This window comes from Sphaeramia orbicularis, chromosome 7 (genome assembly GCF_902148855.1).
Source record: "Sphaeramia orbicularis chromosome 7, fSphaOr1.1, whole genome shotgun sequence".
NCBI lineage: Eukaryota > Metazoa > Chordata > Actinopteri > Kurtiformes > Apogonidae > Sphaeramia > Sphaeramia orbicularis.
This window is the reverse complement of record NC_043963.1, coordinates 4,692,590-4,706,436: the sequence shown is the minus strand read 5'-3', so window position 1 is coordinate 4,706,436 and position 13,847 is coordinate 4,692,590. Positions and strand designations below refer to the sequence as shown.

General features: G+C 38.6%; 1 protein-coding gene across 1 annotated transcript in view; it reads right to left on the bottom strand.

Annotated features, from left to right (window-relative positions):
* mtcl2 (microtubule crosslinking factor 2) overlaps nucleotides 1–13,847 on the bottom strand; it is a 135,414-nt gene that overhangs the window by 28,082 nt on the left and 93,485 nt on the right. Inside the window, exons 5-8 of the mRNA XM_030138869.1 lie at nucleotides 9,183–9,245; nucleotides 4,508–4,675; nucleotides 3,094–3,247; nucleotides 441–1,011 (exon numbers count right to left, since the gene is read on the bottom strand). Of these exons, the coding sequence (XP_029994729.1) occupies nucleotides 441–1,011; nucleotides 3,094–3,247; nucleotides 4,508–4,675; nucleotides 9,183–9,245 (956 nt within the window). The remainder of the gene's footprint in view (nucleotides 1–440; nucleotides 1,012–3,093; nucleotides 3,248–4,507; nucleotides 4,676–9,182; nucleotides 9,246–13,847) is intronic.

Sequence of the window (13,847 nt, the reverse complement as noted above, 5' to 3'; positions counted from 1 at the left end):
ATATGTGGTCCTAAAGCCGATACGTATCTGATATTTTACAGTGCAACTTCAGGCTGAACAGCCAGGTTCCATTTATTTATAGTAGAAACATCCAACAGGCTGGTACCGCGACATATTTGACAAAAAGAAAATTAACACTGAAGTTCAAAAATTATGAGGAAAATCTAATGTATTCACTGAGTAAATGAGTAATATATAAGATTAAATCAAACATTTACAAGAAAAAATGTTTGACTCGTCACATTTTTTGTTTTCATCTAGTTCAGTGTTTTACAATATTTCTTTTTTTTGGCGTCTTTAATAAATAATTTAAACTTTTCGTCATCTGAAATATGGCCTATATTGTAATTATGTTGTGTTTTAAGGTAAATACTGACTGATGAAGTCACTGAGATGATAAAAGAGCAGTGTTTGGAAATGAAACTGAACTGGACCCAGACCTGGACGGCAGACACTGGGCGGAGTCTCCGGCCTCGGCGTCCGTCTCCAGAGCCAATCGCAGTGAGGACGAGGACGAGGACGAGGAGGCGGGGTTGTACGAAGCCAGGTCGCAGCGCTGCAGGTTGGACAGCAGAACCCGGTTCTCGTACTGCAGCTTCTTCAGCTTCCCGTTCAACTCGCCGATCTGAAGGCGGGCCACGCGGAGCTCCTCCTCCTGGGCGGGGGCGTCGGTGCTGATGAGCACCGCCCCTTCCTGTATGGAGTGCACCGGGCTGTCGTTGAGCAAACCGTCAGTCAGCGACGCCAGTGAGTTGGATGCCAGCGCCGAGGCCGGAGGCGGGAGCTCAGACTTGTAGCGGTTGATCTCGTTCATGAGGAGCTTGTTCTGCTCCTCCATCTCGATCAGAGACCTCCTCAGCAGCTCCGCCTCCTCCTCCACAAACTGTAGGTGTCTCTGGAGCTCCATCACGTTTTCAGACGAAGCTCCGCCCCCGAGAACCATGGCTCCACCCCCGACGCTGAGCCCGGCACCCAGACCTCCGCCAACGCCGGCCAGATCCTGAGGACCATCTGAAGACGGAGAAATGAGGAAACGACAGGTGGATTAAAGGTTAAACCGCGGTCTGGGGTCAGTCCATGAACACCTTCAACAGCAGCTCAATGTTACGAACATGCTAATGCTAATGCTAGCTGTGTATTATGCTTAAAATGCAGGGACTAATACATCTCTGATCAGATATGATATTAATAATAAAAAAGATAAAAAATTATATGAAGTAAACACATGAGAGAGAAATAATAAAATGATTCAACTGTTTTGTTAAAAGCCTTAAATCTCTAAAACTTATGTAATTATTGCTTTCAGTCTGACTGAACTGACATTAGCATAGTAGCTAACGCAGGCCACCATTAGGCTGTGGCTAATGTTAGCAGATTTAATAATTAACTATTAATGTATCTAGTTAAAAACTTCTACATTTGATAAAAATAAAAACAAAGATAACATGTCTTTAAATCTCTGAAACTGATGTAAATTATTATTTTGTTGAACTCATTGTGCCGTGTGTGGATTAACCCTTTACTAACAAATTAATTTACAGTTATAAAAAAAATCAACTATTTGTGTTGTTGCTGTCCAACAGAAGTTAAATTAAGTGGAGGTCGTTAATGTGAATATAGGACACACAGGAGCTATGAGGCAAATTAGTGACATAATATAATATTAGCTTTATAGTATATAGTTATTACACCAATTTTCCAGTCTCATTTATGTAGATTATTTTATTGATGCCACTATTGATCAGTTATTCCAGTCGACAATCCAAACCAGATAAAAATGATCCAAAAAATCAGTGGAATGTCATGAAATTAATAACACTGTTACAGAAACAGGGCCTTGAAACTGATCCATGAACGTCAGGGGTCAAAGGTCACCAGGTCACAAACAGTGTTGATCTGCACCTCATTATAAAAACAGTGGAATATGGAGGAGAATCTACGAGGAGTTAAATCAGGTGGAGGGTTCGGTGCAGACATAAACACCAATCATATGATGCTGCCTTCAGGTGCTGTAGAAAAGATGAGCCTTTACACTAGTGAATTGGAAATTACCAGTGTGTTGTGTTCAAGTGCTTTTGTTGTGGTAGTGAAATGAAAAATACACACACATTTCATTGTGACCTGCTGCTTGGACATGTTCATTCATCTAATACAGCATTTTTTTGCACATTGTGTACTCCATAAATGTGTAAAATCATCCTCTAGCAGCTGAACATTATTAAAACCATTGTTTATCATTGGCCATGAATCCCTCGTTGCTCTCTGACTTGTTGAAAAGGTCAAAGGTTATTTTCATCTCGTGGATCTAATTTTTTCCCAGTTCTCCACTGGAAAATATGCCATGAGGGGCGTTCATGTGCAATTTTTGAGTTTGTAACTGGTATCTATATTATAAAAGCCAAGTGGGCTCTGTGTGCATGTGTGTGTATCTGTTTTATAACTGAAGAACTGGACAGATCGAGCCTTTGCCTTTTGCAGTACTTATGCATTTTGGGTCAAGGATCAGACAGGTGAAAACAGCTCATTGATATGACCAATACTTTTGGAGTTATTAGTTATTTTTAAAATTACAATGGGTCTACAGGTGGCCTGAGGATGAGTCCATTCACAGCCGCAAAGGGGAGGGGGGCTCCGGATCAATGGAAACACCAGGACACAACGGGAGAACCGGGTCCAAGTCCTGACTAAAAGTCTGTGGTCCACATCGACGTCATTCATTCATTCATTTTCTGAACCCGCTTTATCCTCACTAGGGTCATGGGGGTCACTGGAGCCTATCCCACCTACTTATGGGTGTAGGCGGGGTTCACCCTGGACATGTCACCAGTTCATCACAGGACTGTGTTATTATCCACTCACACAAAGTAAAATGGACACGCCCACGAAGTGACACACAGACCCAGCTATGGGTCGTAACAACTGACACACACAAAACAATTCTAAACTAAAGGAGGGCCATTCTATTTTGTCCTAATCTGTGTTACACCAGTAAACTTAGCTCTTCTCCCCATTTTATCCGCTCTACTTACGGGTCAAGGTGCTACTTCACCATAATTCCCATCGTACGTGAATGCAGACTGGGCGTACACCCACCTTGGGGTCCCTTCATGTCGTCCATCTCGGCTCGGAGCCCTCTGTTCTCCACCTCCAGCTCTACGATGCGTCGGCTCAGCAGGTTGGCCTCCTCCTCCACCAGCTTCAGGTGAACTCTGACCTCTGCTTCACGGGTGTGAGGGGAGTCGGCGACCTGCAGGAGTCGACAAACAAAGACATAAATACACCAGAAACCGTCCGGAGCTGCTCCTGCTTTAACCTCCTGTTTGTTTTTGGTACATTTTTTATTTCCAGCTCATTTCTCCAGGTCTTAAAAAGCCTCTAATGAGCAACAGTTACATCTGAGGAGTTTCACAGACGCTTTTGGCAGCGACTCCCTGACATTTCAGTTTTATGAGGGTACTTTCAAAGGGTGTGGACGCACTTTAGGGAGTGCTTTAGGTACCAGGGAACATGAGTACCAGGGAGCACTGGTACTGGGGAACACAGAAACGGTACAAGGGCACATAGGTACCAGGGAACATAGGTACCAGGGAACATAGGTACCAGGGAACATAGGTACTAGGGAACATAGGTACCAGGGAACATAGGTACCAGGGGACATAGGTACCAGGGGACATAGGTATCAGGGAACATAGGTACTAGGGAACATAGGTACCAGGGAACATAGGTACCAGGGAACATAGGTACCAGGGGACATAGGTACCAGGGGACATAGGTACCAGGGAACATAGGTACCAGGGGACATAGGTACCAGGGGACATAGGTACCAGGGAACATAGGTACCAGGGGACATAGGTACCAGGGGACATAGGTACCAGTGAACATAGGTACCAGGGCACATAGGTACCAGGGCACATAGGTACCAGGGGACACAGGTACCAGGGAACACAGGTACCAGGGCACATAGGTACCAGGGGACATAGGTACCAGGGAACACAGGTACCAGGGCACATAGGTACCAGGGGACATAGGTACCAGGGGACATAGGTACCAGGGCACACAGGTACCAGGGGACATAGGTACCAGTGAACATAGGTACCAGGGCACACAGGTACCAGGGCACATAGGTACCAGGGAACACAGGTACCAGGGTACATAGGTACCAGGGGACATAGGTACCAGGGGACATAGGTACCAGTGAACATAGGTACCAGGGCACATAGGTACCAGTGAACATAGGTACCAGGGGACATAGGTACCAGTGAACATAGGTACCAGGGCACATAGGTATGCTCCTCTTTTTAGAGCCGTAGCTGCCACACCTGTCAGTCCAGTGTCGGCGTTCTACAAACATCACATGATAAAGAGGTGAATTCTGGGATAAAAACAGTTTTATTCTTACACTTAACGGCCTCATTTCCTGTCCTCGTTCACTTGTAACTGACTAATTTGCTCATTAATCTTTACGTTGGACTTCCTGACGCTCCTGCGCTTCCTCTCCGTTCCTCACCTCCTCCACGGTCAGCGTGGCGTCCACGTCGCCGTACAGCGACCGGTACTTGGCCAGCTCCTCCTTCATGGCCTCGCCGTCCTTCACCAGCTTCGTCAGCTTCTTGCACATGAGCGCTGACTCCTCTTTGGCGAAGTGGAGCTGACACTTCAGGTCTGAACTGTCCTCCTGAGGAGAAAAAGAGGACACGACTGAGGCGACGACGACACCAACAGACGCCCACGTTCACACTCTGTATTTATAAAAGATCTGTTCATGATCATCACAACAGTCCAGACAGAGGAACATGTGTCAGGACGTCTGATCTGGAGGACGCTGACAAACTCATTTCAGTTCAGGGGCCACATTCAGCCCCTTCAGTATATACAGGGTGTCCCAGAAAATTAGACATCATTTTATCACCTAATAATTTGTTTAAAATTTGTTCTTTTTGCTCAAACAAGTGTAATCATTTTCGTTGTTCTGCTTTCAGGAGCAGACATGGCATTTATTCCAACAGAAAAGGCGTTCTGTGTATTGAAGTACGTCCAAACTCAGTCAAATGTGAATGTGCAATGTGAATTTGTAGGAAAGTTTCATAAACAAGCGCCAACAGGAAAGCAAATTTGGACGTGGCATGAGAAGTTTTAAGAGGAAGGCTGTTTGTGTCGGAAAAAAGGAACTCCACTACCGAATTAATGTGTGCGGCGTCACAAGCGGTGCCCACACTGAACATTTGTAATAACTTTGGAACATTATAAAATTACCATCCCCCAGAATTTTTTGTTTGTAATTTGCAGAATAAAACATTTTATGCCCAAAATAAATCCTATTACGTATTATTTCTCTTGACCATGTAGTCACTCAGATATGGACATCTCAAATAATGTCAGTTTTTTGGGACACCCTGTATATACTGGGGCGCCGCTAGCAACTGTGGGCCCCATGAAAGCTAAATGATAGGGGGGGGACATGAGATAGGGGCAGCAGTTATATACACGGGGGTGCGGTCCGCAATTAATGTAACTAATGCTGGTGTGAAACGAAAGAGAAACTTTTTTGTTTTTAAACTTTATTTACAATTTTTAACTTTACAAAAACTGTACAAAACATGCCAGACACCCGCCCCCCCACCCCCGAAAAAACCCAAAAACAAACACACAAACATAAAGGCTGCCAGACAGTTATAAACTACATAAATAGACTGATAGAAATAACAGTTACAGTAATAAAAGTAAAGCAAGTACCATGTGAAGAGCTGAGTCAGGCATCACACCTGACACTGAGCTAGGAAGGGTCCCCAAAATCTGTCAGATCTGTTCTGTTCGTTGGGTTTGTGCAGGCGCACTCTCTCCATTTGAACCAAAGTAAAACTTAACATGCTTTCAACGTCCGACTCCTGGCTTCTATTCCTCTATTATACCACGGGTCTTACACAAAATTTTCACAACTTCTAACCTGTATCCACTGGACCCCCTCCACTGCTCTGTGGGCCACCAGAAATGCTGGGCCCCATGAATTTGTCAAGTTTACCCCCCCTTTACAGTGCCCCAGTGTGTGTGTGTGTGTGTGTGTGTGTGTGTGTGTGTGTGTGTGTGTATATAGTGTACAAGAAGATATGTGTAGAGCTGCAACCGATTTGTCGACTCAAAGTGATCCAAAAAAAAAATCATTCAACCACAGTTCTCCTGAATCAAAGCTTTGTTTCCTTCATTTCTCTGCTGTTAAACATTGGTTCCACTGTTGTGTTTCACACGGATGCTTATTGTGACGCTACAAAGAAGCTTCCATTCAGGAAAACTGCAATAGAATATTTCCCTTCAATCAATTCGAGTCGATTAATCGAATCGTGAATTTTTGCATTCGCTTCAAGCACCTAATCGATTAATCGGTTGCAGCTCTAGATATGTGCAATTTAGAGATAAAAGAATCTGTTTGTTAAGTGTGTGTGTTTCTACTTGAGTAAAGAATGTGTGAAGCATTAAAATACATGAATCCACACAAACAGAGTTGAGCAGAAACAGAAACAGAAGGTCTGCTTTACATAAAACCTAAGCGTGAAATGAAGAAATAATGCTCTGAGATTAAAAGGCAGAATTTGCACAGTAGACACTAACAGCTCTAAAATATCTGTGTGAATTATGTGGAGATCCTCGTGGTGCAGATTTAAATGTTGAATATATGGTTGAACAGCAGACTGTGTTTATTGTCCTGAGCTGACCCCAGTTCAGCCGCTCCTCCACCCAGCCTGTATTTGTTTTACAGCCCATCCACTGTTTCCAACCACATTAAGACAGACGGCGGTGGGTGAATTTACAGCCATTTATGGTATGTGGTTTGGAAGGAGGTGGAGGGTGGAGCTAACAGCCAGGGAGACGTTAGCCTGAGCGCTAACACTCACTGCCGTTTGTTTTTATTAGCATTAAATAAAACCCCGGCTCTTGCACACAGGTACTTCATCCATACTTTAAAGTTTATGAGGATTTGGTGAAGAAATAAGGCCCGGATGGAATAAAGAGGAGGCAGAGATGTAGACGTGTGATGTGAAGGCCTGATCTGTAATTCAAATATACACTCAGACTCAGCAGGAAGGGATTAGATTAAGTCCAAACACCTGCAGGACAAGGTGGAAGAGGAGAAAAGAGAGGAGAGAGGGATGATGAGATGGAAAACACAGAAAGAGCTGATCCATCTGCTGTGAAGTGAACACAGCGGACGATAAAAACCAGCAGACCAGGAGCAGAAAAATGAAGCCAACAGCTCTGAAAGTAGAACTGATGCTCCAGACTCTGACCAGCAGGGGTCAGTCTGGTACCAGAACCACCAATGAACCAACACTATGGACCACAGACCGGATCAGACACTGAATACAGGATAAAACTCACTGTTTACACACATCTGTTTTATGGAATCATCAAGTTTTATTCAAAAACTAAAACTCACAGACGTTTATTTTAACAGTCGCTAAAATAACACTGTGTTTTATAATGTTGACGTTCTGCATCAGCTGATAGTTTACATTATAGCTCTGTTAGCCTAGCTCTGTTAGCTTAGCTCTGTTTTTAGCCGTAAACAGCCACAGTAAAACCACTAATCAGCTGTTTTCTGTTCGGTTTGTGTTGTCAATAACTGAACTAAAGATCTGTTTGAATCCAACAAACAAGGTCCGAACTGTCACAGTTTAGAACCGAGCATCAACTAACGACAACATAGCAAAGAAAAGAATATCTCATAGTTATTTTTTGTTAATTTTGTTTATCTTTTTGTTTATTTGAATTTTTTTGTTAAATTTTCAAAGGTGTGGTGCTTTTTCTGTTAATTTTATTACTATTGTTTTATTCACTTTTTGTAATTTTTAGTTTATTTAGTGCATTTTTCTGTTCATTGTAAATATTAGTTTTTTCATCATTTGGTTATTCCAGTTTATTTTGTTCATTACATTTTTCAAAATTTTGTTTAATTTTGGTCTTTTTAAAATAATTTTGTCCAGTTTTTAAATTTCTTTTGCTTACTCTGTTTATTTTATGATTACGTTACATTTTGTCTGTTTTTCTATTTTTTAAATTTTGTTTAGTTTGAACCGTGGATGGAAACATAGCAAATATAAGAACATCCCATAGTTTAATTTGTTCATTACTTAGTTAATTTTTGCTAATTTGTTTCATCTTTTTGTTCATTTTAAGTTTTTTTTTGTTAATTTCCAAAGTTGTGGTGCTTATTCTGTAAATGTTTTACTGTTATTTTATTCACTTTTTGTACTTTTTAGTTTATTTGCTACATTTTTCTGTTCATTGTATTTATTAGTTTCTTCATTATTTGGTCATTTTAGTTTTTTTTTTTTGACATTACAGTTATCTAAATTTTGTTTAATTTTGGTCTTTTCAAATTTTTTTGTCCAGTTTTTTAATTTCTTTTGCTTATTCTGTTTATTTTAATATTATGTTCATTTTTTGCAAATTTTAGTTTTGTCCATTTTTTGTTCATTTTGTCAATTTTTTTTTTTTTTTTTAATTTGTTTAGTCTGAATTGTGGATCAATAAACGGCAACATAGCAAAGATAAGAACATCCCATAATAACTTTATACCTTCATAAGCCTCATAAGAAACGCTGACATTTAACCATCAAACTCCACTCATTTCATTTACAGCCGAGTCCAACGGAGAAAAAAACGACTCGATTTGCATCACCTTTTTTCTTTGATATAGTTGTTTCTTTCAGGTTCTCATGCACATTTCACCTCATTACTCCCTCTAGTGGTCACATACATGCAAACATAATTACAGTTCATATCTGTAAAATCCAATACATTGACATCTTTGGCAGAAGTTCACAGATCTTTATTATAAACACTGCAAAGATCATTTTAGGCTTTTTTAAAATATTTCGTATTTAAAAAATACATATATACCTTGATCCAAATTTGCGAAGTGCCTTGAGATAAATCTGTTTCATTATTGGAGTTATATAATAAAACTCAGATGCAATGCCATTGTTTTCTAATCTATTCGTCTGTTTTAGCTGCATGATCGTGGACAGAACATTATTCTTACTCTGACAAAAATGATAATCAATGTCCCATCTCAGTCTGGTGAATGAGATCGATGTGTGTTCAGGTATTTATTTCCAAACTGCTGAAACGGCACGTTGTCGTGGTGATGCATTGGACGTTTATGTGGTGAAAACAGCGTGCGTTACCTGTGGACACAGCTTTTTGTCGGGTTTGTTGTTGGGTCTCGCTCCTCGTTTCTTCTGCGTATTCTGCAACGAGACACAAAAAGATAATGATCATTAGTAAAACTGAAAATATATGAACAATAAGGAGCGAGGAGGTGGGATTTTTAGTCACAGTTTAGGGTTTAATGTCAGCTGACATGGATAAACATGATAAGTGTCTGAACATCAGGTTTAAAGGCTAATTATTCATGAAAGAAGGTAATTTCTGGGTCTTGATGCAAAACACATGAGACAAAAATTCTATTAAAAAAAAAATGTAACCAAAAATTCTGAAAAAAAAAAAGATAAAAGAAAGATGCAAATTAAAGATTAAAAGGACAGAAAAATCCCAACTAGGTGTAATGATGCAGTGATGCATAAAAATTACGTATAAGTCACAGATAAACTAAAATTCTGGAAAAAGACATTACATGAAAATTATATAAAGATACAATTAGATGAAAACAAGAAAAATCACAAAGAGATGAAAATCACCCAAAAATCGCAACAAGATGAAAACAATGTAAAGAAACAATTAAAAGAAATATGAAAAGTTGCAAAAAAAAAAAAAACAAACAAATTATGTTAAAGATATGATGAAAATAACATAAACTGCACAAGACAAAAATTACGTAAAAGTTGCAAATAAACTGAAATTTTCTAAAAGACATTAGAGGAAAATTATATAAAAAAGCAATTAGATGAAAACAATAAAAACCACAAGATGAAAACAGCGTAAAGATGCAACAAGTCAAAAATTATGCAAAAGTTGCAAAAAAACTAAAATTATGGAAAAGATACAATCATATGAAAACCTCAAAAAAAGACAAAACAAGTTAAAACATTCAATAAAATTTAAATTGCGTAAAAGTTCCAAAAGGACGAACGAAGACAATAAACCTGGTGTCTCTGATTTCATTAGTTTATACTTTTATCCATCTTATGAACTGAGATTCATAACATTAACTCAAAATGAACTAAATATGTGTCATTTCAGCTCTTATTCTTTTCTTTTCCAGCATCAGAGGCAGAAAACACTAAGTCATGTGAAGTAGGTTTGTAGTTTTTGGGGTTTTACGTCAATAAATTGTTCATTTTTATCTGTTTCTTCCTCCTCTGAGACTGAAAATGAACCAAACATCTAATTGATTCATGGACAAAACAGTGAAAATATTCGTTCGCTGCAGCTTTAGCCTAAAAGTGTACATGAAAACAGTGATTTCAGTCGTGACGTGATGCCGATAAAAGCTCTGCATTAAGGCCGAGGACGGAAAACAGAAATGTGAGATGATAAGACGAAGCCCGAGTGTGGATGTTAATGATGGAACGGCGTGGATGGGAGTGTCTGCGCCATCACACTCATAAATCATCTTCACAAACACACTCACTGCAGCGAGAGGCTAAGCTCATCAGCCTCCCGCCGTTTCCATGGAAACTGACTGGTCTCTCCGCAACGAACCTCCGACAACAAAAGAGAAGAACGGCGGGATGAAAGGAAGGAAACGGAGAGGACGAAGGACGGAAAACCAGGAGGAAGAGGAAAAGTAAACAAGCAGGGCATCGAAACGGTCGAGTCCGGGATGAAAATGTGGATAAAGGCGTCGGAATACTTTCATTTTCTGTTTTGTTTTTTTTTTTTTCTTTGAGTTTCACAGATAAACAGCACTTACTACTACAGGACTAAATGTATAAGAAACATTCGGTGAATAATTCATCCTTAAATCCAGATGAAGCATCAACATAAAAACCACTGTTAGTCAAATTAAGAATCTGAAAGTTTCAATTCATCGTGTGAAAACTAGAGGTAGACCGATATATTGGCCGGCCGATATATCAGGCTGATATATTGATTTTTTTCAGTATCAGCCATTGGCCTTAATTTTTTTTTTTTTGGAAAGCCGATATTTGATCAGTTGTGAAAATTTTTTTTATAAAATATTTGATCAGGCGCCTGTGAGGGCGAAGTTCAATAAATGTTACATGAGTACTATGTGTATGTGTATTAGTAATTTCATTGATATTGCTGCGTAAAAATATTAATTATCTGAGTGTTTCATTTGTATTTTATGGTCAATGTGCTTTTAAAAAAAAAAAAAAATCGGCCTTAAATATACTTTCATTTTGTTTGTTTTTTTTTTAGTTTCACAGATAAACAGCACTTACTATAATGTGACTAAATGTATACAAGCCATTTGGTGAATAATTCATTCTTAAATCTAGATGAAGCATCAACACAAAAACCACTGTTAGTCAAATTAAGAATCCGAAAGTTTCAATAAATGGCGTCAAAACTAGAGGTAGACAGATATACTGGCCGTCTGATATACTGATCTTTTTCAATATCGGTCTTTTCTCAAAACAGCACCCATCTTTAAAACCCTGACAGCCTCAATAATCTGTTGTACATTTTAGAGGTAGACCGATATGAAAGCCGATATTTGATCATTTGTGAAAAATGTTATCAGATATTCGATCAGGCGCCTTTGTGGGCAGTTCTTGAAGTTCAATAAATGTTAAAAGAGTACTATGTGTGTACGTGTATTAATAATTTTCATTTATTTTGCTGTGTAAAAATCTTAATTATCTGAGTGTTTCAATTCTATTTTATGGTCAATGTGCTCAAAAGAAAAAAAATAAAATAAAATCGGCCTTAAATATCAGCCTCAAAATGTTGGTTGTAGATATCGGCCAAATTGGCTGACCAAATGTTTAAATATCGGCATCAGCCTTAGAAAAACCCATATGGGTCGACGTCTAGTCAAAACCACCAATACTGACACGTCAAGGAAAATAAAACTGAACACTGATAAAAATACCACTGATGTAAAACTGAAACTCATACATGGAAAATGATGTTGGAAAAATATCTTTGGGGTTGTTCAGAAGGACCAGTAAAGGCTCCAGTTTCAAAGAACTGGAATTTTCTGTCGAGGCTTTACTGGTTCAGGCTTTACAGGGTCATTGTCATAATATCAGAAACGAAGAAAAATGACGAGTGTGACTTTTTCAACAAAAACATAAACCCAGTGTGTCCATCCACTGTCACTGATCCAACTCCATGGGTTTATTATTTTTCTTCAATTTTTTTTTCAGTTGCTGACGTATTTTGTTCTTTTTGCTTATTTGGTTGTTGTTGTTTTTTTATGATTTTGTTAATTTTACTGAATCCTTTGCCTATTTTTGTCCATTTTCTTGCTCATTTTGTCCATGTTATTGTTTTGTGAATTTTCTTATTCATTTTTGCTCATTTTATTTATTATTTAACATAAACCCAGTGTGTCTATCCACTGTCATTGATCCAACTCCACATTTTTTTTTTTTTTTTTTCAAATTTGTTTTCAGTTTGTGACATATTTTGTTCTTTTTGGTTATTATTTGTATTTATTTTTGTGATTTTGTTCATTTTACTGAATATTTTGCCTATTCTTGTTCATTTTCTTGTTCATTTTGTCCATGTTAATTATTGTTTTGTGAATTTTCTTATTCATTTTTGCTCATTTTATTTTATTTTTTTAAACCCAGTGTGTCTATCCACTGTCACTGATCCAACTCCATTGGTTAATTATCTTTTTTTCTTTTTTTTTGTTAGTTAGTGACATATTTTGTTTTTTTGCTTATTAGTGTTTATTTTTTTGTAGTAATTTTGCTCATTTTACTGAATCCTTTACCGGTTTCTGTTCATTTTCTTGCTTATTTTGTCCATGTTATTTATTGTTTTGTGAATTTTCTGGTTCATTTTTGCTAATTTTCTTTATTATTTAACATAACCCCAGTGTGTCCATCCACTGTCATTGATCCAACTCCATGGGTTTTACTGGTGAATCAATGTTGTAGAAGATGACGGTGTTCCCATGGTAACTACGGAGCCTCTGAACGTCCAAATGGGTCATATCTAATGAACACGAAAAGATGAAGAACTGTATTTTACACCAATTATTGACATGTATTAATAGGATTAGTGGATCAGCAGGTATGAACCAGTTTAGATCAGTAGATGGTTCTGGTCACCAGGGGCTGTTTGGGTCTTTAAGGGTTAATCTGATTTTTCCATCCCTTCCTTCTGGGACTAATTCCCATCCTTCTAATTTACCCTTTTGTAACCCACTTTAACATCACTTTATCGGGAACAAACAGTCTATTAATGGCTTTTAACTGACTGATCAATACGTCTGCCTGACGATGGAACCATCGATCTGATGGAGGTCGAACAGAACCATCGGGTCGGACAGAAAATATTTATGTTAGAATGAAACGAGGCTGAAAACAGGCCTGAGTGATCGAACTAATTAGAGTAACAGTGAGTTTGACATTGAAATTATTGTATCTATTGATTCAGTTTCAGCTAAAATAGTGTTTGGTTGTTATATGTCATTTACTTCATCATAAAATTTTCTTATAATAAAACGTGTGAATGTTTTAAGTCGAATTTTGTTGGATGTTTTTAAGCGTTTGTCATGTTTGTAAAAGGCCTCGCTAGTAGCCGAACTAGCTATCCAAACAGCTAAACATGAATCCAGAAACTTCACAGACTCTGGAGGATGATCAGTGGAGTTTACTGAATTATTCTTTTTGTGAAACTGTAACAATGCAGAAAAATGGAAATATCCACATCAGCATTCATGTCAAATAACGATCACAAATACGAGT